This window comes from Dermacentor variabilis, chromosome 11, assembly GCF_050947875.1.
Source record: "Dermacentor variabilis isolate Ectoservices chromosome 11, ASM5094787v1, whole genome shotgun sequence".
NCBI classification, from domain to species: Eukaryota; Metazoa; Arthropoda; class Arachnida; order Ixodida; family Ixodidae; genus Dermacentor; species Dermacentor variabilis.
In genome coordinates this window covers 1,818,014-1,845,380 of record NC_134578.1, presented here as the reverse complement: position 1 = coordinate 1,845,380, position 27,367 = coordinate 1,818,014, and the positions used below count along the sequence as shown (strand labels likewise).

The 27,367-nt window shown below is 47.4% G+C and overlaps 1 protein-coding gene across 3 annotated transcripts in view; it reads left to right on the top strand.

Moving 5' to 3' along the window:
* LOC142564069 (isobutyryl-CoA dehydrogenase, mitochondrial-like) overlaps window positions 1-27,367 on the top strand; it is a 139,662-nt gene that overhangs the window by 45,500 nt on the left and 66,795 nt on the right. For all 3 annotated transcript variants that reach the window (XM_075674899.1, XM_075674897.1, XM_075674898.1), the window contains exon 4: window positions 21,689-21,798. In XM_075674899.1, the coding sequence (XP_075531014.1) occupies window positions 21,689-21,798 (110 nt within the window). The remainder of the gene's footprint in view (window positions 1-21,688; window positions 21,799-27,367) is intronic.

The window sequence follows — 27,367 nt, the reverse complement described above, 5'->3', positions numbered from 1 at the left end:
TGCATGCATGTATGTATGTATGTATGTATGTAGCGGAAAAAACGAAGAGGCACACTTACGAAAATTGCATGTTTAATGTTTTAACGTTTCGGCCGTGGCACGGCCTTCGTCAGGATAAACACAGATACATGTGCGGCGCCGCATTTATTTGCATGCTGCGCACGTGGGCATAATCAGCAGTACATGTACGTGTACACTTGAACATAATAATAATAAAAAAAGTGCAGCAGAAAGTATAACTCAAGCACGATACATGATGTGTAGGAAATATCATTATGATGTTACAATGATCGTACACGAAGGTACAGAATGATATCAATTGCGACATGGCAAAACTAGGGATCAATTGATTTGGCATGCTTTGTTAATTCTGTACAAGAACACACGCGTCAACATATGACAGAAAGACATGACATTTTTCCTACGCTCTCGTTTATACCGGATGACACAATGTTAAATTTATGAATGAGAAAGGATTCTCTTACTTCTCGATCATAAATCATAACTGCGAGTAGGCCTAGTTGGAACAGATTCATCTTAAAACTTTTTGTGCGCAAACAAACAGGGACGAAGAATAGGGGCAACACGAGGAACTAGAAATGAACTGAAGCATAACTGCGAGTCGGCCTTGTTAGAACAGATTCATCTGAAAACTTTTTGTGCGCAAACAAAAAGTTCTTCGTCCCTGTTTGTTTGCGCACAAAAAGTTTTAAGATGAATTCTCGATCATGGCGCGATTTGAAACGTGATTGTATTTCTGTTACACTCATGATGTCAAACGTATAACCTGGCAGTCGAACATGCTTAGATAATGGCAGGTGCGCCAAGCTGTTAACGTTTGCTTTGTGGTTGTTGAATCGGATACGAAAAGATGTTTCGGTCTGACCGATTTACTGCATATGACACACTGAACATTGAAGCAGATAGATGATGTTAGAACTGTCGCAGGTGAAGTCGCCGTTAATTTTAACAGAAAAATTGGATGCTGTGCTTCTAGCAGTCTTTTATGTGGTCATATGTGCAGAAACTTTACAACGGGGCTTATTTTAGATATGACAACCAGCAAGAGCAATCGCTTTAGTCTTGGAAGACGTTACTCGTTCACGCAGATTCCTAGAGCGACGATAGACCACTCTTGGAGATTCCGTGAAAATGTGTTTGACATGGTCACTCTCTGTCAGTAAGTTATAATGCTTCTTGAGAATGTGTGACACGCTAGGATTAGATGCAGAATGTGTTAGGATAAGGCTAGTTCCTGAATTTGGCGCCGATTGCTTGTCCGTGCAGATGAGTTCTTTCTGGTCGAGACAGTCGGCCCGTCTAAGGGCATCGTCAATTATTTGTGAAGGGTATTTCTGTGCGGGTACTGCGTTACAAAGCTAGTTACAGTTGCGAGGGAATTCACTGCCGTGCGAACAAGTTCTTTTGAACTGGATAGCTTGGCTGTAGGGAATGCTCGTTTTGCAATGTTTGACATGGCTGCTTTTGAAATGCAGACATCGCTGTCGGTCAGTAGGCTTTCTGTAAAGCTTGGTCGTTAAGTTACCGTTGCACAGAGATACCGAGATGTCAAGGAAGTTTAGGCCGAGGGATGAATAGGACTGGGAAAAGGAAATGGACCGTGTGGCGTTGTTAAAGTCTGTAATGAAGGAGAGTAATGCAGTTTCACCATGGTGCCAAATTAAGAAAATGTCATCGATGAAGCGTTTGTAAAAGAATGGTTTGAGGTCACGATTAGTGAGGAAATTCTTTTCTAGTATGTGCATAAAAATGTTAGCATAATTGGGACCTATTTTTGTGCCCATGGAGGTACAATTACTATGAACGTAATGTTCGCCGTCGAATTCAAAGTTGTTAAGATCAAGGATTAGTGCTAGAATTATGCCAAGGGTAGAATCGTCGATGAGTTTGTCATCTACAGAGTCGTTATATGCACGGAGTACAGATTGAATCCCATCTGTATGAGGAATGTTCGTGTACAGAGACGCCACGTCTAGTGTGACTAGAAGAGCATCGCTTGGAACACGCAAGTCAGCGATATGACAGGAAGTGGTTAGTATCTTTGACATATGAAGAAAATTTAGGAGGAATTCAACTGATAAGGTTATCTACATAGTGGGACAAATTCTCTGTGATGGTACCTATTCCTGAAACTTTCGGTCGCCCTAGGCTGTTTTCTTTATGGATTTTAGGAAGGAGATAAAATCTACCAGCTACCGGGCTTAGGGGGACTAATGACTTAACTGGACTTCTCAGGGAGCATTATAACTTCCTGACACAGAGCGGCCGTCTTAAGCACATTTTCACGGAAGCGCCAAGAGGGGTCTATCGTCGCTCTAGGAATCGGCGTGACCTAGTAACCTCTTCCAAGACTAAAGCAAATCCTCCTGCTGGTTGTCATCACTGCAATAAGCCCCGTTGTAAAGTTTGTACACATATGACCACATCAAAGACTGATAGAAGAACAGTATCTAATTTTTCTGTTACAGTCAACGGCGACTTCACTTACGATAGTTCTACCATCATTTATCTGCTTGAATGTTCAGTGTGTCATATGCAGTATATCGGTCAGACCGAAACATCTTTTCGTATCCGGTTCACCAACAACAGAGCACACGTTAACAGATTGCCGAACCTGCCGTTATCTAAACATGTTCGACTGCCAGGTTATACGTTTGACATCATCAGTGTAACAGAAATACAATCACGTTTCAAATCGCACCATGATCGAGAAGTACGAGAATCCTTTCTCATTCATAAATTTAACATTGTGTCATCCGGTGCAAACGAGAGCGTAGGAAAAATGTCATGCCTTTCTGTCATATGTTGACGTGTGTGTCCTTGTACAGAATTAACAAAGCATGTCAAATCAATTGATCCCTAGTTTTGCCATGTAGCAATTGATATCATCCTGTACCTTTGTGTACAATCATTGTAACACCATAATGATATTTCCTACACATCATGTATCGTGCTTGAGTTATACTTGCTGCTGCACTTTTTTATTATTATTATGTTCAAGTGTACACGTACATGTACTGCTGATTATGCCCACGTGCGCATGCCCATAAAAGAGGCTGCGTGCTTGTATCTGTGTTTATTCTGACGAAGGCCGTGCCACAGCCGAAACGGTAAAACATTGAACATGCAGTTTTCGTAAGTGTGCCCCTTCGTTTCTTCAACTCATTATGCACCGGACCGACAGACCTACAGAACTACAGTGTGCCATACATGTTCTTCATTACATGAATATTTATATATATTCATAATCTCTTTCCTCGTGACTTCTTTATCTACCTTGTACCGATATACTTATGCGACTGCTACATGGTGTGCTACCTGGTGTAATAATATGCAACTGCAATGCAAAGGCTGCAGTATAGACGCTGCTGCGGTGCGTATTTCACATCGCAAGGTAAGTGGCGCGATACGTTGCTCATGATGGCGATGATGATGATGATGATTTATTGGCATCCCCTGTGAAACGCGGCGGTGGCATAGTCGCATAGCCAGCTTGACTGAATCAGGTATACAATATATATATATATATATATATATATATATATATATATATATATATATATATATATATATATATATATATATATATATATATATATATGTATATATTTCTAGCATTCCTGTATACATCTCCATGATCTTCTCTTTCTTCAAGACTTCTCTATCCACCTTGTACCGCTACTTATGGCACTGCTACATGACGTATCACCTGGTATGCAACTGCAATGCAGAAATTTGGAAGACACTTAAGCGTCGCCTTTAGAGTGGAACGCGATAGCATTGAAAGATCCCTGACTGCTTCTCACGCTTCCCGGCTGTCGGTATGGACGACTGCGCGGCTTGCAGACACTGCGGTGGCGAAGAGTCTATCGAACACGTGCTTTGCCACTGCCCTCGATACAGCGCGCACCGGCTGTCACTAGCGACCGCGTTGGCACGCCTTGACGACAGGCCACTTTCAGAACAGTCAGTTTTGGAATGCCGACGTGAACTGTCGTCGCAGCAAAAGTCGGTCAAGGCTCTGTTGACTTTTCTACGTGACAGTGGCCTATTAGAAAGACTGTAATGACCCCATTTCGTCCCTTTTCATATTTTTTTCGCTTTTATTTTTGTCCCGCTCTTCTTTCCGTCTTTACTTCCCCTTTCCCTTCCCCTAGTGCAGGGTAGCAAACCGGACGTTTTAAGTCTGGTTAACCTCCCTGCCTTCCTCTCATTTGCATCTCTCTTCCCGGCAATTGGAGCTTATGTAACCTTAATGTTTACCCGCAAACGCTGGCTGCGAACGCTATGCACGTAGGCGAGCTTTGTGCTAGAAACGCGGCTTCTTGCGTGGGCCGCGATGCGATGGAGGCGAGCGCCAGCGGGAGGTATTGCAAAGAACCTGGCGCGCCGCTTCGTGGCTCCCAAGACACCCGCGTGCCGGCGTGCATAAATGGCGGACGCCGCTGCTGGTCTGTGAATTGTAGAAACGCTGGGAAAGTTTTTTTTAGTTTTTGCGTAACAGAATTGTGTTTTCTCGTATAGTCAAATTACAATCCGATAGCTATCATGTCTGTAGGTTGTACGTAACTCATAGTTTACGATTTTTACACGTATTTTAGCTTGAGAAACTCAATTAGTTCAGCAGATTCCTTGCGGCACATGGAGTGCATGGGTATGGCAGCTAAGAAATGCTTTTATCGGAACGACGTCCGATGCGGGACGCCGGCGCAGGATGCCGACGCCAGATTTTCTGAGACACGGGCTCCTTAAAGCCATCGCGTTAAAATGTGCACGAATCGATGATACGCCGCGCGCATGTCACATCGCATGTCTCTTCGCGCGCTAGGAGGCGTATATAGGGCATTTGCAGTTGCATGCTAGCAAGTGCTGGCGTGGCTCAGTGCTATAATAGCTGTCTAATAGTTGTTTCCGGTGGGTACTGGGTAGTTTTTTTCTCATTCCCGGTGATAGCTGCTACGGACACCGGAGACTGACTGCGGCGGCGGTGGCGGCGGGCACCATCACCAACGGAAATGGCTATGGAATGAGCAGCTGACTCTGTAAAACGCTCGTGTACCATACAGCAATTGGGTGCATGTTAGAGAAATCGAAGTGGTCAAAATTAACCCGCAGTCTCGCCAGCCGTGTGCCTCATGATAAGATCGTCGTTATGAAAGGTAAAACCGCATATTTAAATATAAAAACAGTATTCCTGTAAACGAAGTTAAAGTAGCAAGTTAATGTACAATCTATATTTCTAATTGCACACGTACATCTCCGTTTCGTTTTCTCCCTTTTTTTTTTTTACAGATTCCTTAATGTTTTTTCATTCGCGGTGAAATGCACACATTCAATCAGTTTAATTAAAGACACTACTGTGAGTGACAAAACGTCAGTAGGTTCGCCAGGTTGCTTCAGACGAGATCATTGTTATCACGCTAACACTAAAAACGCATAATTTAAACAAAAAGCTGCCCTTGCATGGTTACGCGCTAGACAGCGATGCGACAAAGTTGTAATTACTTTATGGACAAAAATCATTAGGTTCAGCGCCGCACCGAATAGCGAAATGAAATTTTAATATCCAACCCAGTGTCACGACGTCCTCCGTCTAGAGACTGCCTTGTCACAAAAGATCCTCGTATTATCTGCGAGGCAAGATGAATTCGCCCTAGTTGGAATCAGAACCACATATTAAAGAGACACTAGAACGATTTTGACGATCTTGTATAAACGTACTGAGTCGTTATGGTAGCTCCTTCTGATCATTAAGTGACGCATCTAAGCGCTCCACGTAAGGCGTGCAATTTATTATAAGGTTTTAAAAATGTGCGTCGCTACCGATCGCAGCCGCCCCACCCATGTTGACGTGTGTTCTCCATCTGACGTCAGTAGGGCGAGCTATCCCGTTGGCTACCCAAGGTGCGTCTTCAATAATTTTTCCAACTTTATAGTGAACAAGTGTTGTTCATAATAGTTGGAATATCGGTTAATTGCTTTCTATAAACAAAGTAACAGAAAGAGAATACACAAGGACAATAAAGCTCTACACTCGAGCACTTCCGGCACACAGCAAGTGTCGTCTGCTTGTCTTACAACGTTTGCGTTGACGCGAGCTGCGCGGTCATTCTTTGCGCGGTCCCCTTGGTTCTCCCTTGATGCGTTGTGGGCTGCAGACATAGCGATCTGCGATTACGTCAAGCTGCGACATCGTGTATCTCTGCAAGGCAGCAGACGAGCGGGCTGCCTGCAGCACATTGAACTGTCGATATTCGAACGGTGCCAGGATCTACCCATCTTCATTCGTCTCTTCACGTCGGAGGATTACTACCACAGTAGAGTCTCGCGTGTCCGGTATCCGGGTAGACGCAAGAGCAAGTGGTCTCTGTGTTTTACTGCACGAGCGGAGGCGCAGACGTGAACGGCCTGCATGATGCAGCCACCTGGATTGCACGGAGCTCAACCAAACACAAAATACACTTGGTTACTGCAATATTAGCTCTACTTTTCTGCTGGTGTGAATTTTAGGTCAGAGCATAATCGTGAGGAAGTTATCTTTTTAAATGTTTTACGCCGTTGGCACAGAAATTTTAGATCTGTGTTTGGCTGGTTAAGCTCGGCGCCACCAAGTTGCTGGACCGTGTAGGCCGATTAGGCCGCTCACGTACGTCTGCGCTAAAGCTCCTTCAATACAGCGGTAGTAGTATGGAGGGTCGTTAGTGTACGCAGTGGTGGTCCAACTGCGCCATTTTGCTATACAATCCTACTTTCCTGCTCCTGGCTGCGCACTCCCAAGTGCCATTTGCGTCAACTGCGCAAAAGTATGGTATTTTAGCATTTTCACGGCAATGCAATCTTCTTCAGTAGGGTTTTGCAACTACAGTCAACGACCGACTTTCGGGTCGCCCGATTTTTCTGACGTGCCCGATAATTCGGACGACTTCGCGGCACCGCCATGGTACCCCATAAATTCAATGTATAAGAACGTCTGGAATTTCGGACGCAAGAACCCTTCGCCGTTCGATTTTCCGGGATTTTCGCCATGACCGTAGGTCCGAAACGGCATTGATCGAAGCCAACACCACCGCCATTTTGATGATCTCGCCGCCTCGAACAGGCGCTCTCGCATGCAGATCCGCTGGCAGCCGTAGCCACCAATGCGGCAACGCTAGGCCTAGCTACTTCGACGTTCGCTAAAGTTTCCTGCTGTTCGAGGCCGTGCTTTTCATTAAATCAGTTCGCCGCTGTTAGCAATGGCGCTGACTCCGCCTTTGTAATACTTGCCAATGGCTTCGAAGCTCGGAAAGCAAGACGCGTTGTATAATGCCGGATTCCGAAAGTCAGCTTCTCCTCAATATCCAAAAGTTATGCTGTGAAGCATATGCAATGTGTAGAGGTGAAGCATATCAAGAGTGGAACGTGGCAATTGTCACGGGGCACAGTATGCATTCCTTAATTATACATGCGTGCACACGCCGTATCCTGTCACAGTACGAGCGCCTATACGATTGACGTGCTTGTGGCAATTTGAGCCCTTGAGGGGCAGTAAAAGGTAGTGCTTCGAAAGGTCGGTCGGGTATCGGCAACAAAACTTACGGTTTTACGCCAGATCTACTCAAGGTCACTTATCGGTTATCGCTAACAAGGCGGTTATGGAATCCGATAAACCGGCTTGCATTGAAAGCAATTATACGAGGTGGTACGACCGTTGTTCTCGACCGCCATCACCATCTTTGCGACACCCCGTACGGCTGCCTGTCATGTTGGCGCCGTTGATAGACGCACAGTCTCTTGTCGAGCTTCTAGCAAAGTTATTGGGCGTAATACACATTTTGCCTTGTGCGGTAAAGCATATCAAAGCGCATCTGTTATTTTAATGCACGTATGACATTTGCCATCACTTTCTGTGTTGTACCTGACGGCGCGAATTGTTTTAGCTCGCTTGTAACTTTACGAATGTCTTGCGCCCAGGCCACGTCTTTATTCTCGTTAGGCTACAAAAGTTCCTTGCCTACCCAAATAAAAGTGTTTGCAACATGCCGTGTGTGGTGTACCTTCTGTGGAAAGGCAAGCTTAAATGGTCGCTGTTGACTTTGTGTGTTGCTTCACTCTTGAGCAGCGCTTACTGATTGCAGTGTAATAATAAGCTTCTTAATAATAACAGCTGTGTCTTACCAGTACTCACGTGCGGGGTAGAAACATGGAGGCTTACGAAAAGGGTTCTACGTAAATTGAGGACGACGCAACGAGCTATGGAAAGAATAATGATGGGTGTATAACGTTAAGGGATAAGAAAAGATCAGATTGGGTGAGGGAACAAACGTGAGTTAATGACATCTTAGTTGATATCAAGAAAGAGAAATGGGCATGGGCAGGACATGTAATGAGGAGGGAAGATAACTGATGGTTATTAAGGGTCATGGACTGGATTCCAAGGGAAGGGAAGCGTAGCAGGGGGCGGCAGAAAGTTAGGTGGGCGGATGAGATTAAGAAGTTTGCAGGGACAACATGGCCACAATTAGTAGTACATGGCCGGGGTAGTTGGAGAAGTATGGGAGAGGCCTTTACCCTGCAGTGGGCCTAACCAGGCTGCTGCTGCTGCTGCTGCTGCTGATGATGATGAATAAGCTTCGCCAATTGGCTAAAGATTACTGCTGTGTTAGTCCAAATATTCCAGAAAGACTACCATTTCTGCCCCGAAACTGGTCCAAAATGCTGGTGTGGCTGCTCCTAAACTGTTCCTGAACATTTTTCCTGCTACAAAAATTGCTCCGAATCCTCAACTGGCTGGACCACCACTGTTTAAGTCTCCGCCCATCCGTCAAAACGCCCAGCTTCTCTGTGGTTACTGGAATACTGGGGCCCTATAACGTTAAAGTATTCCAATATGTTTTTATTCCAATCTCCTGACGTCAAATTTGCGTAACCGCCAACGCAAGCACCGGGCGGTTACCCGCAGGGTTGTCTGAACATACCAATCAGACGCTCTCCTCGTTCATAGGAGGTCACTTTTGTTTGTTTAAAAAACGAATAACATTGCCTACACTGAGCGGCTTGTTTATCTGATTTGCTGACAAGAGGCGAGGAGCACTCTCAAGTGGAGAGTGATTCGATGGGTCTGGGCCACTGCACTGAAAATCGATAACCGGATGAAGAAGGTGGTGCCGGCGTCTGCGATTGGTCCGCTTTCCCTTACTTAGCTTGCGGTGGCTGGTCGAAAATGGTGGTGGCATGCATTGGAAGCTTAAGAATGACGCTAAAACGGATCCTCAGCAAAGAAGAGTTGGCAGAACGAGGTCGTAAACGTGCCGAAAGTGCTCGAAAACGTTACACGGCCACGCAAGAACCTTTATTATACGCAAATGAACCCATGCTCTCCAGCAGGTGCGAGTAGCCAGTGCCTGAGCGATCGGCGGCAGCCATCTTTTATTCCTTTCGGAAAGGGGCAGCCTGCGGCTATTCAGAAGAAAATTTAGTTTTGTTCGGCATATTATTGCATCTTTAACGCGTACGCGTCACTTTGACGCGGTAAGCTTTTGCGGTTTTGTGACGTCGCGTGACAAGCAGGTGAAGTGGGTGCAGCCCGAAACCTTTCGACCAATAACCAGGGGCTAATGGTGAAAAGGCGTCGAATCAGAAATAACTATTTTTCTTTTTTCGGTCAAATCATGCATAATCAGTCTGTACACGCCATATCACATGGGGAGCTATCGCAGTCTTCGTGACGTCACGTGACAGACAGGTGAGTGGAGGGTAGTCCAAAAAAGTTTTTGACCCTTCGTGGAGGGCTGATGGCAGAATTGGAATAGAAAAGTTTGGAATAGTTTTACGCTATGGCGCCCCAGGACACGCTCGTGACGCACGCTGCTTGGATAGCTCTCGCCGGGGATCGAGGCGGCTAGCGGGGAGGCTTCGCGCGCTGGCTTCAAGACGACCGGAAGTGGACGACACGACGTCACATCATGATGCTGAGCCAGTAAATGTAGATCCTCGCCCCGATCACTCAGTGAAAGAGTTGAGCAGAAAAACATGACTAGGTAGGAGGGTAACTTTTAATCGTCCGTAGCTCTCTCAATTTGAGACGCTTCACTGAAATTGTGGTCGGAGGTTTTACTGTAGCTGCTCCCTACGCGTCTACAAAATTTGTCCGAACCGTTTCAGGGACCCTGTAATAGAACATCTCAGGTCTGGCTAATTAGGTCGTGCAGCCAATGAGTAAGAGTGGTGGAATTGTCGCGATTATCATACAGCGGTTATCGCAAGATAAAGTGTATGACACGATATGATAACGTGCATGCTTAATGATTATTTTAAAGTCGGAGCTTTTTTTGCCTACCATTCCATTGTTTGGTCGAGGTTGGTTGGTTGCTGTTAAAAACGAGTCAGCGTATGTTTGCCGACACAATAAGATTGAAATTTCGTCATTACAACCAAGTAACCGAGCACTGTAATCCAATCAGGTGGTTCAGACAGCTGCTATGTACAAACCTCTCTGTACTGCACAACACTTTCTAAGAGATTTTTACACTGAGCATATGATATCAGCATTTCTTACCTGCATGCGCCTTTTACATAATCTTAGGAGGCTAAGGAGCGTAAATTCATCATAAGGCTCTTCTATAGTATCAACCGGCAGAACCGTGATGCCATACGGATCGAGTTGTAGCTATTTTTTCAGCACATGCTGCTAGGGGCTCATTCCAGTACCCGTTTCGGTTGGTGGTGTCCGCCGTCGCCGGTGCCCGGTGTCCGTCACAGCTACCGACAGGATCCTACCTACTACAGGGAATTGGGCAACAAGTGGTTGGATTGTCTTAAGGAAGCAAAAAAAGGAGTTTGAGTTTTCGCGAAACAAAATTATGTTTTCTCGTGTATTCAAATTACAATCCGATGCTATCATGTCGGTAGGTTGTGTGGAAGTCGTACTTTACGATTTTTCTACGTACTTTAGCTTGAGAAATACAGTTAGTTCAGTAACTTCCTTGCGCCACATGGAGCGCCTGAATATGAGTGGTTCGAAAATCTTTGCCGAAACGACGTCAGATGCGGGACGCCGACACCGTATTTTCTGTGACACGTGGGGCCCTTAACGCTATTGCGTTAAAATTCACAGGCCGGCACCATACATACATGAAATACATGTGTGTAATCAAATCAAACAGGCTAAGTGACCGTTTCTCACCGGCCGGTTTCAAAGATGATGGCAATAAATCATCGTCATAATAATCACCATCATTAGCATCGTATCGTGCCATTTGTCACGCGATGCGAGATACGCGCCGCGTAGCGTCCATACGTGCGCACTTTGCATTGCATATGCATATTATTACATATTACTACACCAGGTCAAATGCCACTTAACGGCTGCATATTTAGCGGTACAAGAGTGTTTAGGTTTCCTATCAAGTATGTGGCTCCTAAATCAAGAAAAAGAAATGGGCATGGGCAGGACATGTAATGAGGAGGGAAGATAACCGATGGTCATTAAGGGTTACGGACTGGATCCCAAGGGAAGGGAAGCGTAGCAGGGGGCGGCAGAAAGTCAGGTGGGCGGATGAGATTAAGAAGTTTGCAGGGACGGCATGGCCACAATTAGTACATGACCGGGGTTGTTGGAGAAGTATGGGAGAGGCCTTTGCCCTGCAGTGGGCGTAACCAGGCTGCTGCTGATGATGATGATGTGGCTCCTACCCACCTTGGGGAATCGGCCAAGAATCGAACTGATTGTCCTGAGAAAAAAAGATTAAGGAGACGTATATAAATGCTAGAATGGAAAACACGCCTAACATACCTGATTAGGTCAAGCAGGCTAGGTGACTCACCGCGACTTTTCTGAGAAAATGCCAATAAATCCTCACCATCATCAGTACAATCGGCATCCAAACGTGCCATACGTCACCCGATGTGACATGCGCGCCGCGTAGAGTCGATACATGCAAACTTTGCATTGCAGTCGCATTTTATCACACTAGGTGCCACGACATCTGGTAGGTGAATGTTGCATGTAGCTGGACCTGTTTAACTCAAGCAGGCTAGGTGACTATTTGTCACCGCCCCGTCTCAAAGCGGATGCCAATAAATGATCATCGTCAAAATCATCGTATCATGCCACGGATGGAATATGAATGCTGCGTAGCCTCCATACCATGTTTACACTTCGGTGCTCTTTGTGCCGCGTCCTCGCACGAACCGCTGCTGAAGAAGCGAATCGGAGAACGCGCGGGGCTACAGCCAGATGACGTCAGGAGACCGCAGTTCATTTCAAGCTCGCCGTCGACGCCGCACGGGCAGTTCAGATCGTTCCCCCGAAAACGACACAAAGGGACTTCGCCGCAAAGACCCTCTAGTGCGTGCTGCTGAAGATGCAGCTCCTACGGAGCCGCTATAGCGTAAGCTGGAGCGGCATGTAGCAGTCATATATGACTGCTAGATGTGCCGCGCATGCCTGTGACTTTTAATAGTCCTCTGACGAATCTCACAGTGAAAGACTGGGTCCCAGCATTCTAGAAAAACATGCTCGATGGTCTCAGGTTTTTTGCGGAGTGGACAGTTTGTCGTCCAGGGTAGCAACAGATCTCTTTCGCCGAGCCATATTTTCACCATGGAAGTGTATTCGTATGTAAGTTAAAGACGAAAATTATTATGTTTGACTTAAGCGGACTTTTTATACCTCTTCAAACTATTTTTTCATTGTCCTCCATGCTGTGCCAATCGATATAGAGGCTTCGCCATGAGTGTATCAATAAGGTTTTCTTATTTTCTTAGAAACGCTGCTGAAGTAAGTCATAGGAAATCTGACAGTCAACGCGAAGTAGTGCTCTCTGTAAATTGGGCCACAAACAGACGCACCCACCAACCGTGCCAAAACTAACCAGCTCTTTGAAATTAGGTGTTGATTATGATGATAATTTACATTCATGGTTATATTGCGCTCAGCTTTACACAGACGATATTAAGTGAAGGACGGCACGTGGACGGACGTCCGTCCACGTCCCGTCCTTCACTTTGTATCGTCTGTGCAAAACTGAGCGCAATACAACCGTGAACGTTGACCAACTAGCCCCCTTCATTGCTTTACTAAATATAATTTACATACTATGGGCACATTACCCTCAACGGGAGCAGGAGGAAAAAAAAAGGAAGGGAGGTCAACCAGACGTGCGTCCGGCTTGCTGCCCTACGCTATAGGAGAAGGGGGTTAAGGAAGAAAGGAGAGGGAGGAGATTCACGCCTACAATCGGTCACTGAGAGGATCAGCGAAGATGCGGGCGGTACATATCGTGCCAACGCTTCGACAATATCGCTTCGTGTTTGTGACTTGCACACTACGGCACATTGCCACAACGGGGGATCGGGCACGCAGCACGTCATGAACGCGTTGATTTATATACCGTGGCACATGCCCGCAACGGAGGATGGGCCAAGAAGCGGGCGGTGTACTTAAAATAAATAAATAAAGACAGATATAAGCCGATGTAAAATTTGCCACATTGCGTAGAGCCCATGAATGCGGAAGTTTCCTTTACGCCAAAGACGAAGGAAAGAAATCGACAATTTTAGACCTAGCATTTCATTAACCACACAACCATAGAATCTAAATACTCGTTTTTCTCCCCGAACACAAAGGGACTGGACCACCAGCCTTTACAGCGCACATTAAAACTATTGACCTTTTTGAGATACTTGTTGTCTGTTTAGTTACGATGTCGGCGCGTGTTAATGGTGTTCATACTATTTTTTGACCATTGTTTATTGTGTAAATATATTTGTTTTATGCCTAGGCATACATCTGCACGGCATATGAACGTGAGTATTTGTAGTAAATATAAAATTTTGCTAATTAACTTTAAAGAGGTAATTACTTCAAACAACATATTGCAATTTACGAGTTGTAGCCGGCGACATTTAAAATCATATTTGCTTGTAACGACTACTGAGGATGACATCAGTTTCGAGATGTGCGTTCCCAATTTTTACGACGAAGGGCATTGTGTTCCAGCAACTTTCGAGCTTGAATGCATAAAAAGCGTTTTGCCAATGATGTAAGCGGAACAACAGTGCATTTTTACAAGTTTGGCTGCGCTTAAATCAAAACTGGTTCTTGCCTAAAAATTCGTTCCAAATGGAAGTGTCTTGTGAAATCACTGACTCCAATTTGTGTATTGCAATAGGTGCGTTAAAGTAAATGGTTGAAAACTGAATTAGTAAAAGATGGGTATCGATTTTCAGTGTAAATAGTGTATACCTTTGCGAGTATTCCAGCTGAATAAGTAGGTTCGTGCTGAATCCCACAGGCGATTAAAACAATTTTTTTAACATTAAAATGAAACACAATCTCTCTCTCTCTCTCTCTCTCTCTCTCTCTCTCTCTATATATATATATATATATATATATATATATATATATATATATATATATATATATATAATATTGCTCGTGTGTGTGTGTGTTAATGAGTCAGATGTTCTTTTACTACCTTATCTGAATCGCCCATCTTCATTGTGCCCAATAAAGGCCTGGAGTTTCTGTAAATAAAAACTTACAAGGTTTCTTAAGATTTGTCTAAGGAGGTGAACGGCGAAAGCCTGCTCCTCCTCCGCTTATCATTCGGCTCTTTCTCTTTCTTTTAGTCATTACTGCTCACTACTAAGCATATTTAGTCATTTGTAAGCAATTGTGGTCATTACAAGCCGCCGTTAGGCATGCTGGTCATATCGTGGTCATTAGTATTCATTACAAGCAATTTCAGTCATTAATGGTCATTACTAAGCATTTTAGTAATTTCTAATTAATTGTAGCCGTTACAAGTTGCCGTTAGATATATAAGCCATTTCGTAGTCATTACAAGTCATTACTGCTTACTAGTAAGCATTTTTCGTCATTTGTAATCACTTGTGGTCATTACGAGCCGTCGTTAGACATGTTGGTGATTTCGTAGTCATTAGTAGTCATTACAAGTCATTAGTAGTCATATTAAACGAGAAGAAAGGGGGTTAACCGAGGGACCTGATTTTTATTAGTCATATAATAAGAAGCCGCCAAACACTGACACCAAGGACAACATAGCGGAAATTACTTAAAAGAAATAAAGAAACGATAGAGAGAGAAAGACAGAAACGTTTACTATACGAAACAGGGTCCCGAGCGAAGCCGAGTATCACCCTAAGGTGGGAAGGCTCCTTAGTCCAGGAACCCTCTGGCTTCGACTGCCCTCTTGGCCCTGGCGACGAGCTGTCGCTGGTCTTCCAGGTCCCCGAGGGTTAGCTTGGCCTTCCACGTTTCGAATAGGTGGTTTGCTTCTATTGCTCGTTTTGCGTGCGTTTCTGGTTGCATTTCGCTGCCTTCTTGCCACGGGCATTCCAGGAGCAAGTGTGCCAGAGTGTCGGATACGTTGCAGAGTGGGCAGAGGTAGCCGTGGAGCGTCGGTTAGAGGCGATGCATTATTGTTCAGTGCGTGTACGTATTACTTTGCAGGCGTCTAAGGATCAGGCTTTCTTCTCTGTCGAGTTTACACGCTCGAGCCTATAATGTTGCAATATGGCCGAATAGTTGGTGGGTACGGCCTCCGCCTCTTCTGTCGCGGATCCGAGAGCGCGTGGGGAGAGGGGAGCCCGGCTGACGTGCTCGCCGGCATCGGCGTGGGCTGCTTCGTTCCCCTCTAGTCCCTCGTGTCCGGGTACCCACGCTACGCAGGTGTACGGGAGTGGAGTGCTTCGTCTTTTTACTATCTTGAGTGCATCGGCCGAGATGCGGTTCCTCAAGAAGTTTCTGCAGGCGGCCTGGGAGTCGGTGAATATAACCTCTGCGTCTGTGTATGTGGTGGCGGCGAGAGCGATTGCCGCTTCTTCAGCCGTTTCCGGGTTGCGTGCCTTGATGGTTGCCGATGCTTGCTCGGAGCCTTGGGAGTCTACGACGCTGAGAGCGTACGCATTTCCATGCGGATACTTGGCCGCGTCGGTGTAGCGGGCATTCGGGTCATGCTTGAAACTTCGTTTGATGGCGTTGGCTCTAGCCTGTCTTCTAGTCTTGTGATATATGGGATGTATGTTTCGCGGGATACGTGCGATGCAAATGCACTCTCGAGCGTCCGGTGGTATTCGCTCTTTCTTGTCCGTGTCTGCGACATACCTCTCGCTGTAGTTTAGGTGTCAGAGTACTGATCTGCCTGTGGGCGTGAGCTTGAATCGTTCTAGCTGGCTGTTCTTGTGCGCTTCGGCGACCTCTTGCCAAGTGTTGTGGACGCCCATCTTAAGGAGACGTGATGTAAAGGCCATGGCGGGGAGTCCCAGGGCGACTTTGATTGCCTTCCTTATCATGATGTTGAGCTTTTCTATTTCAGCGTTCTTTAAACCAGGTACGGCGTGCCGTTTGTGATGCGGCTGGTGAGCAGTGCTGGTAATATTCTTAGAGTGTCTTGCTCCTTGAGCCCGCTTCTTTAGCTTGAGATTCTCTTGAGGTGCGTGAGTTGTGAAGTTAGTCTCGGTAGGCTGGCAGCTCCCGATCCGTCTTTGTGGACGTGGAGTCCAAGTATTCGCATGGTGTCGACTGTCGGGATTGTTGTCCCGTTGAGTGTGATGCTGGGATGTATGGGCTCTTCGTAGTTGGGTGGTCGGCCTCTCGTTCTTGCTTTCAGAACGAAGTGCTCAGACTTGTCTGGGGCGCAGCGGAGGCCGCAGTTTCGAAGATAGCTTTCGATGGGGTCGACGGCTTCTTGTAAGCTACTTTCTTGCCTTCCAACGTTCGTAGCTCTGGTCCAGAGCGTGATGTCATCAGCATACATCGCATGACGCAGATCTGGTATGGTCTCGAGGAGTGGGGGTAGCTTGATCATAGCTACGTTAAAGAGTAGCGGTGAAATGACCGACCCTTGCGGGGTGCCTCTGTTTGGAAGTAGGAAGCTTTCACTGCGGATGTGGCACATTCCCACTGTTGCCGTGCGGTCCATCAGAAATTTTCTGTCGTATGCGTAGGTCCTAGTGCCGCAGCCGGTGCCTTCGAGATTGTTGAGGATCGCGTCGTTATCAAAGGCTCACTTGACGTCTATTGCCACTATGGAGTATTTTCTTCTATTGTTTAGCTGATCTAGAAGGCCTTCTTTTAGTTGTAAGAGTACATCCTGCGTCGAGAGGTGCTGCCTGAAGCCGAACATGGTGTCTGGTAGGTGGCCGTTGTCTTCGAGGTACTGGGTAATGCGGTCGTGCACCATATGTTCGAAAAGCTTTCCCGCGCACGAGGTGAGGGAGATCGGGCATAGATTCTCCAAGCTGAGAGGTTTGTTGGGCTTTGGGATCATGGTGATGTCCGAGTGTTTCCACACAGCAGGCAGTTCTCCTTTCTCCCAGCACTCATTGTAGTAGCTGAGGGTAGTCTCGGTGGCCTGCTGCAGTAGGTTGCGTAGGTGTTTGTTAACGATCCGGTCTTTACCAGGGCTAGTATTTCTAGTCAGCTTGAATAGGGGCTACGTGGATTTCGGCCTGCGTGAAGGGTCGGTCAAGTTCTGGATTCGGTTTTCCAGTGTATTCTGTGCTGCGAGTTGACGCGGTAGAGGGTGCGTCTCCGCATAGTTTCTTTTGTAGTTCTCGCAGGAGGTGTTCTGATCCGACGTGGTTGTGGATAAGACTGTGAAGAAGTTGCTTCTGTTTCGTTTTGGTGGGTTCAGTGGCCAGGAGTGCGCGTAGGAGGTACCAGGTCCTCTTCGTGCTCAGAGTCCCGTGTAGCTTGTCAAAGAAAGCGTGCCAGTTCTGCCTGACGAGGTGGTCCGCATAGTCTTGAGCCTGTTTGGTAAGGAAAGCGATACGTGTTTTTAGCTTTCTGTTAAGCTTTTGTCGCTGCCATCTCTTCAGGAGGCCACTGCTTACCTCCCAGAGATATAGGAGGTGCGCATCGACCGCGGGTGCATCGGCATCGAGTTCTATGATCTTGGTGTGACATCTGCTGTGTCTAATACATTTTTGAGCCACTCGTCAATGTCAGTTATGCTTGCTCCGGAATCTAGCTTGTTCCTAAAGGATTTCCATTTGGTTAGCCGTGCAATTCCGGTCTTGGCCTGTTTACGGGTGTGTGCTACATCTAATTGGAGGATATGGTGATCGCTACCTAAGGTTTCCTGGAGTCGACTCCACTCTGCCCAGGGGACGTCTGCTGTATAAGTAAGATCGGGGTTTGTGTCCCTGGAGACGCTGTTTCCAATTCTCGTGGTCTGGGGAGGATCATTCCAGAGGGTCAGTCTGTGTTGCTGGGCGGCATCATGCACTCTAGCACCCTTCTTTGTGGTGGTATGATAGCCCCATGCCGTGTGCGAGGCTTTGAAGTCTCCCACTATGAAGAGTTGGTGTCCATTCGTGAATTTCCTGATTTCTCGTACAATGTGATCAAAGTCCGGTAGTTGGTCGCGAGGCGGGCTGTACACGCTGGCCACCAATAGGCTTTTCTGCGTCTTTCGTTCCGGTAAAACCTCGATTAAGGTGTGTTCGGTCTGGGTGTTCTCTACGTCATGGTTTTGGGCTGTGAGAGTTTTCTTCACCAGTATGGCAGTTCGTCGGGTTTGTGCATATTTGGCGTATCCTTGCAGTCGGACGTTCTGCGTGTTGGTTTCCTGTAGTGCTACGAAGTCGGGTTGATTCAGTTTGACGAATTCTTGTAGATTGGCGTGTCGAGGGTGGTATGATCGACAGTTCCATTGCCATATGCGTATAGTTGAATGCTGGTTCTTTACCTTGTGGTTAGGGATCGCCATCGTCGATGGATTCGAATCCGCGTCGGCGATCGCGAGTGGGCGAGACCGAGCGAGAGTCGCTGTGGCTGTTCGCCCGTGCCTTCTTCCGAGTCATGGGCGCGAATTGTCGAGCTGTGCCTTGGTGATGTAGTTGTTCTTTACGTGCGCGATAAAATTGTTGAGCTGTGGTGCGATCCCATCTATTTTGGCGTTTAACGTGGCTATCTTGTTTTCGAAGGTAGCGGCTGTTTTTTCGACTGCTGATTGGGCAACTTTTTCCATTGTGGCATGAATGTTCATCAAAAGGGTTCTTGAAATATCAGGCACCTTACATCAACTATGGCTTCAACGTCGGCCTTGGTCAACGTCGTCCCCGAATGTCTATGTTTTCGAGCTCCTGGTATTTTTGATGCAGCTTGTCTGTGAGTTCTTGTTGTTCTTTGCATTTTTGAAGCAGTTTGTCAGTGAGCTCTTGCTGTTTTTGTTGATTGCGGAGTAGCTTGTCTATAAGGTTTTGCTGGCTTTGCAATTGGCTGTGCTGATTCTGCAGTTTGCTCTGCTGGTTCTGCTGTTTGTTTTCTAGGACCCGTATGACTGCGGCTTCGGCCGATGCATCCAAGCTGCTCGTACCACGGAGTCGCTCGAGCCGCTTACCGCGTCGGCGTAGCTCGCGCGCTTGACTAAGCAGGAGCGACAGCGGGAACGTGAGCGCGAAGCACTTCGCAGTATTGGCTTGGAGCTGCTGCGTCTGCGGGAGCTGCTCGCGTTGACACTGCTCGAGCTGGTGGCCGAGGTTCCCAGCTCCGGGAACTCTTCACTGCTGGAGGTCCAGCGGTTGTCTCTTTCTTGTAGTCTGTCAAGGTGCTGTTGCCTTATATTGTAGGGTGGAGGGCTTGGCTTCAGTCTCTTCTTGCACTCTGTACTTGCAGTTTCGGGCGCTTCTCCGCAGAACTTGCAGGTCGGTTTGCAGTCACGGTCTTGTGGTTGTCCCTGTATTGCCGCATTTGTGGCAAAAATCTGGGATCGGTTTCGGATAGACATCTTGGCGGTGTCCCGTGTTGCCACAGGTGCAGCAGTACTGCACTGACTTGCGATATGGTCTGCAGCGGAAGTGTACGCTCTGGAAGATGGTGTAGTAGGGAACGTGCGGTCCTTCGAAAAATACGACTGCCGCGGTCGACTGACCCATCATTCGGGCGTGAAGAACGGTGTATCGTGCCGGTGCTCCGATTCCCACCATAAGTTCTGCGGCGCTTATTCCTGGTATGAAGCCGTTGATGATGCCTCGGCAGACGTCGTCAGGGGTTCGTATGTTGCCTTTGACGTTGTGGTAAGTGCCTCCGAGCTGTATTCTGTTTATGCTGACCAGCATATTGGCGCCTTTCTTGTCGGCCGTGCTTGCGATGATTAAATTTTCGTTTCTCTGTACTTGTACACGTACTTTGTCATTGAAGTCCTGCTGCGATAGTCCACTCGCTCTACCGATGGTGGGCATGAATGCGACGGTATACCATTTGGCGTGGTCGAGACCTGCTTGCGGGCGGTAGACGATCTTAAAGTCGTCAAGTGGCAGGGCGGCATCCTGGGTCTGCTTTGTTGCTGTGAAGGTGCTGCATTGGGCGTTTGCTCATCGGTTGGTCTTTTTGCCGGCGTCCTTGAATTCGAGGTGTCCTTCTTGGCTTTTGTGTTTCTTGTGATCCAGGCGCTTTCCGCTTCGATTGTTCAGCCGCTTTCTGCGTCATAGTTCCAGGTACCTGCCCCGGTGTCTTCTTCCGTCCGGTCTGTTTGAATTGCATTCGCTTCATCTTCTTTCTTGTTCTTTGACACTTCGCTTGCAGCAGCGGCCGCTCGGCTCGGCGTTCGCCGCGGCGTGGGCGAGCGCTCGTGTGCTCGTGCTCACGCGGCGCGAGGGTGCTTCTGCCGATGAGATTGCGGGAGCTGGTTCTGGCGTAAGGCTTAACCGGGCGGGCGGGCGGTCGTCGGAAATAACGCTTGATATCTAGAGATAAGGTGCACTCACCCGAAAGTGGCTAGTGTCCGCCGGTTTCTCTCGTCTTACCGGTTGCACCGGTGCAAAACTTGGGTTCGTCACTGGCCTTGTTCCGGGGTGAGAAGCACGAGAAGCGGAAGCCCGTGTCAGGCACGTCTGTACTCCACGGCCCCCTGGCGGGCCGTGGAGCACAGAAATGAAAGGAATGAAAATGAAAGTAGATATCAAAAGACAACTTGCCGCAGGTGGGGAACGATGCCACAACCCTTGCATTTCGCGTGCGATGCTCTACCAATTGAGCTACCGCGGCGCCGTTTGCCCATCCACTTTCTTCGGTATTTATGTTTGCTAGTAGAACCTTGGGCGTGTTAGCCATTGTCCGCATTCGCAGACCTTGGCGGCGGATGTAGAACATCGTTTCTGCCGCAGGCGTCACCAGAACGTGATCTTTCGCTGGTACGCGTGTCGATGGCACGCTGGCACGTGGTAATCACTGTTGCCCACGTGTCTTCCAGAAAGTTCTACGCCTTTTGTGTCGCGCATACATTCAATCAGATTACACAAGGTTCGGTGACAACAGACAGTGGATAGAATCATCAATAACATTCGAGAAACTTCCGATACATGCACACGCGTCCTGCGCTGTGCGATAACATTAGTTAAGCACTGAATCGTGGTGACCCAAGAAAGATAAAGAAGTACATGTGTCAATATTTTCTTAATGTAACGAGTATTCAGAAATTGCGTAGTGACGAGCATAGCCTCAGAAATTTTTTCGCGTTCCCTCGGAGATTGCTTTGATCACGCAATTGCTGCGCTAGCTAAGCTGCGCAGAATGCCGCTCATGCGAGAATTATCAAAGTGAAAGCAACTGAAGAAGGCAGATTTGCACCTTCCTAGGAGCGAAACAAGCTGAAAGCACTGTATAGCGCCGTAACAGAGTCATACAAACCTTGTCCAAAGTGTATTCTTGCTGCAGCATGGCGTTGTGGATGATCGACCGGTACGGGACCCACGAACAGAAGCAGAGGTGGCTGCCCGACCTGTGCTCTATGGAGAAGTGTGCGTCGTACTGCCTCACCGAGCCCGGTGAGCACTCATTCCTCAGTTCTTGTGCGGCAACTGCCCTGCCCATATATAGTGCTTGCGTGGCCACTCGAGTAACCGGATGGCGCCTTTTTCGTGAAAGCGCAACTCTTCAAATCGGCAATGTTTGTGTGAGGCTGTGAAGCATTCCACACCGCACTAAAGTTGTTCTTCTGTCACTCAAAGTTGCTCATACTTTGTTTCACATGCTTTACAAAGTTACTCCTGTGAATATCGAGAATGACAGCCCACGAACAGATGTCATGAAACAAAACATTGACAGCGCATGCCTTTTATGCGAAATCTCAGATTGAAAGTTTAAAAGTGCAAAACAAAAATTGTCTGTGGCTTGGCTGAGCTAACCCTGGATATGCTTTTAGAAACGATGGAACCCAGCGTTTAAGAGGAAGCTTTAGCTTGGGTCATCATCATCATCATCATCAGCGTGGTTACGCCCACTGCAGGGCAAAGGCCTCTCCCATACTTCTCCAACTATCCCGGTCATGTACTAATTGTGGCCATGTCGTCCTGCAAACTCCTTAATCTCATCCACCCACCTAACTTTCTGCCGCCCCCTGCTACGCCTCCCTTCCTTTGGAAGCCATTCCCTAACTCTTAATGACCATCGGTTATCTTCCCTCCTCATTAGGTGTCCTGCCCATGCCCCCATTTCTTTTTCTTGATTTCAACTAAGATATCATTAACTCGCGTTTGTTCCCTCATCCAATCTGCTCTTTTCTTATCCCTTAACGTTACACCCATCATTCTTCTTTCCATAGCTCGTTCGTTCGTTGCGTCGTCCTCGGGTACTCCTATCTAAATACATGTAAAAGGTGAATTTGTTTTTCTCGGCAACCACTGCACCAAATTTGACGAGGTTTGTTGCATTTAAAATAAATACTTAGAATCTAGTGACTGTTGGTTTCGAATTTTCTATTTAGGTCGTCAATTTTTTATTAAAAATTGGCAAAAATCGAAAATTTTCAGAAAACGGAACTATCAAGTTTACAACTCCGTAACTCAGCAACAAACAGTTATAATACAATTCTGTGAATTGCATCTAATAGTACATCTAAAGCGAAAAAATTTATGTTACACATGAGTCTCAAATACTTAGTAACATGGAAATACAGCTTTTGCAGAACCATTGTAAACAAAGTTCAAACAAATTCATGTAAGATGTAAAATGACATATCGAATTTCTCCGCTTTGAATGACCTGATGGATGCCGTTTACAGAACCGTGATATCTGTTCTTGATGCAAATTTATGAATTTGTAAACTTCGTGCATCTATATTTTTCAAACTTTCGAATTTCTGAAAATTCCTGTAACAATATTCAGGCCATAAATCGAAATTCCGCTTCCAACAGTCACTAGAATCTAACTTTCTCTCTCAAATGCAACAAATTTCATTAAAATCGGTCCACGGGTTATATCAGAAAAACGTTTTTGCGTTTTGCATGTATTTGAATAGGCCGCGTCGGAGTTGGGCCCGAACTAGAGCTTCCTCTTAAGACGCAAACACCAGGAGAGAAGTAGACAGACACACGCTGTCTACTTGGTGTTTGCGTGTTAAAAGCTGGGCTCCATCGTTTCTAAAGGAATGTACCAATAGGCCCAGCAATAGACTCTTTCTGGATATGCACAGCGGAAGGTTGGTTTAGCCTGGTTAAGTCTTGGTGGTTTCACTTGGTTCGTCCAAAGCCTGCCTTTGTCCACGGTGGTGGTCCCGCTTCCGGCGCGAGCCGAACGGCTCGCTCTTCCTCAGTCTCCGACGCTAGCTTCGCGCGCTTGGCGTTCCCGACCCTCGCCAGTGCAGCAGCTGGATATCCACGGGGTGGTCAGGCGCCGCTTGGCGACGACGGCTCAAAGCCTCCCGCGCGACGCTCAGAGAAGACAGCCCGGCCTCACTTTCGTCCATGGTTGAGCTCGCACTGACTAGGCGAGCGCGGTGTTCCTCTTAGCCAGGGCAACACCACCTATAACAAGAGAAGGTCTGACAAGAGAAGACAAGAGAAGGTCTGAGCGCTCGGCGAGTGACGTCACGGAGAAGAGGTCGACGGTGTGCTCAGCGATACGGGTTGAATGAAGGGATCGCACCCATATGGGCAACGTTGACCAGAGCGCAGTTATTGTTTCTTCTTTTTATGCATAGTTGAGCATGTGGCCCGCAGAGAACAGAGGGTGTTCCAAGATTATTTTATTTATGCAAAACTATTTACGCGCGGCATTGTTAAAAAAGCCCGTCTATAAAAAATGAAATGGTTCAACCTTAGGATTGAGAACGAATTTCGGGTAAATGATGACAGGGAGGATGGCTTATATTGAAAAGTCACAGTGCTGCCCTCTTCTTCAGAGTAGCTTCTTTGCCCTGATATATCGTCGGCGTCAGTTTGCCGTTCATGCGACTACAAAAGTTCTTCAACAAAATGTTAGCACTGCACCATAACAGACATCTCATGACAACTTCACTGGTGGGGCCTTCTTCACATTCGGAACACATGTATTTATTCCAGTCTACATAAGGCTCTAAACGAATAATTTTGCTTTCGAGGCATTATTACATACAGTACCGCAGTCCACATATTTAAACTCCTCAAATGAGTTTAGCAATGGAGATGCGAAACATTTATGAAAATATTTACAAAGAAACAGCTGCCTTATCGGTAGAATTCCAGCTTTTCTCTTTTTTGCCTTAACATTGGCACCCAATATTGTGTCATTGATCTTGTGGAAACACGAAGGCATGATTTTTCGGCCCCGATTTGCAATTGCTCCAGCATTTGGGCAAGCAGCACTTATTAAGCATACCTTGGCATGAACGTAATCCACATTCCGCGGCAATGAAGGCTTGCCGGACGCACAACCACAATCGCAGCACAAGCGCATAGACTACGTGCACGGTTCACGTCCAGAAAAAAAGTGCGCTCGGAAGCATGTTGCAGCATGCCAGGACTTTCCAAGCTATCCGAAGCTATCCAAGGAGCGGCAGGGTTCCCGGAACTAATCGAATTGTTGTTGCCGTCGTCGGCCACTCGGTCTTCCTTTCAACACAGGTGCGCCTCTCGTAGCTTTATAGCACGCTGCACAGAACTTCTATGTGGGCCTCTTTTGTGTGACGTAGCTCAAGGGGAGAGGGTACAACCAGAAGGCCTTAAGTTCTCTAGAGGGTGCTGGCCAGGCGCGCGGCGAGTCACTTGGTCAGGCGGCGACCCAGCTGCGGAGAGCGCATGCGCCAAGCTGGCGGCTGAGCTCGGTGAAGCGAGTCACGTGATGCCTTGCCAAGGCTACGGCGAAGCTGGGGTCAAGGGAAAGTCATATAGCTGGCGACAGTGAAACTCGGCTCGGCCAGGTTAGTAAAGCTTTCGATCAAATAACAAAAGATCGGCTGACGCGAAAGGCCGCGTTTCTACCAGAAAGCCCGCCTGCGTGCATAGTGACATGGTATTGTAATGAAAAAAAAAACTGAACAGAAAGATTAAATGACAGACAGAAGGGAAAGCAAGACGGCGCTTTCTTTTTCTGTCTTTTTGCACAGCGGAGCTGTTAAGATTAAGCTTTAGCTCGGGCCCAACTCCGACGCGGCCCATTCAAATACATGTAAAACACAAAAACGGACGGATGGACGGACGGACGGAAAAAACTTTAATGCGAAAAGGACCTGCGAGGTTGCCAGCCCGGGCTAAGGTCACACGGGCATTATGTGCGGTCTGATCCGTGTGTTATATACTGATCTGATCTGTGTGCACTTCCATAAGATGTGTGCCATGTCTGCATGTTCGTGTTTGCAGAGCTTGCAGCTCGTGTCTGGATATTGTATTGAATTTATTCTGTTTAAGTGTACTGGGTTTCGGAACGTTCTGGTTTGCAATCTTCTCCAATCTGTTTCTTGAGACCTGTCGAGTTGTTTGCGGGGTTGTGGGTATGCTTCTCTTTGTTTCGTGTAGTGTGTCAGTATGTCGTGGTACGTGGCCAGTCTGTCCCTGTCGTCTTTTATCGCTTCTTCGTCGTCGTCGCCTCCTCCCTCTTCTCCATCGCCTCCGCCGCAGTCCTTCCCCCGTCCCCGGGGGTTGCGGGGTGTTGGGCCGTCACTGTCCGTGCCGTGGTGGGTTAGTTTTCGCGCGACTTGGTGGGCCTTCTCGTTGAGGTTGGGAGGAGCATCATGGTAACTTCTCCCATATGTGCCGGGATCCATTTGAGGTATTTGGGTGTAATTGTGCCGTTCTTAAAGTCTTTCTGCTCTGCGGTTCAGGATTTTGGCCGCCTCGGTGGAGACCCAGCCTTTTGTGAAATTCCTAATAGCCGTCTTGGAGTCGCTGAATATTGTTCTGTATTGTTGCCGACCGTTGATTACAGCCAATGTGATTGCCGTTTCATCCGCAGCATCCGACGATCTGGTCCTTACGGAGCCCGCAGTCACGGTCTTTCCTTTCGTGCATACGACCGCCATTGCGAAGAGGGACTTACCTTTGTCAGCGCCGACACCACCATTGTCGTCCCGGTTTCGGGGGTACTGCGCGGCGTCTACGAAGAGCACCCCCTTCCGCGCGCTGTAGATTTTGAGAATCGTTTTCGTGCGGCATTTTCTTCTCTCGACATTGTGCACGGGGTGCATGTTCTTCGGGATATTTTCCGTGTTAATTGCGGCTCGGACGTCTGGGTGAATCTGCATCTTGGGGCCGTTCATTCCGTGGTAGTTTATGCCGATCTTTTCCATGATTTATCTGCCCGCCTTGGTTCCGGAGAGTCTTTCGAGTTGCGCTATCCTCTGTGCTTCCGCGATTTCCTCCAGCGTGTTATGTACCCCGAGTTGTAGCAACTTTTCGTTTCTTGTGTATTGGGGGAGACCCAGTGCTGCTCTGTACGCTTTTCTAATGAGCGCGTCGATCTTGTCTTTCTCAGCCTTGTTCCAGTGGACGAACGCCGCCACGTACGCGACATGGCTGATCGCGAAGGCCTGAATGAGCCGTACGACGTTTCTTTCTTTAATGCCCCTCCTGTTGTTGGAGACTCTCTGTATTATCCGAATGGTCGCCGTGACTTTCTTTTCCAGGCGTGTTATAGTTTCCGTGTTTGTTCCCCTGGCTTTGATCCAGAAACCCAGGACTCTAATCTTTTGGACCATGGGTATCTCCGTGCCTATCCTCGTGGTTAATCTCATTCCCCTTTTGTGTAGTTCCGCTACGTCTCTGGACGGTTTGCCGAGCCTCCTGGGGCGGTAGATCAGCAGTTCCGATTTCTCCGGCGAGCATTCTAGTCCGGTGCCCTCCAGATGATTTTCGATTGCCTCCACCACCCCTTGAAGTCTGTTTTCCATATCGCCCTCGCTTGCGTCTTTCGTGGTCCCCCCAAATCGTAATGTCGTCTGCAAAAACGGTGTGAGTAATGCCTTCTATTCGGTCCAGTTTTTCCGATAGTCCGATCATGACGAGGTTGAAGAGCATCGGTGACACGACGGACCCTTGCGGTGTGCCAGCGCTGCCCATGTCCACCTGGATACTCTCCTCCTCGCTCAGTCTGATTCTGGCTGTTCTTCCCGTAAGGAAATTTCGGATAAAATTATACGTTCGT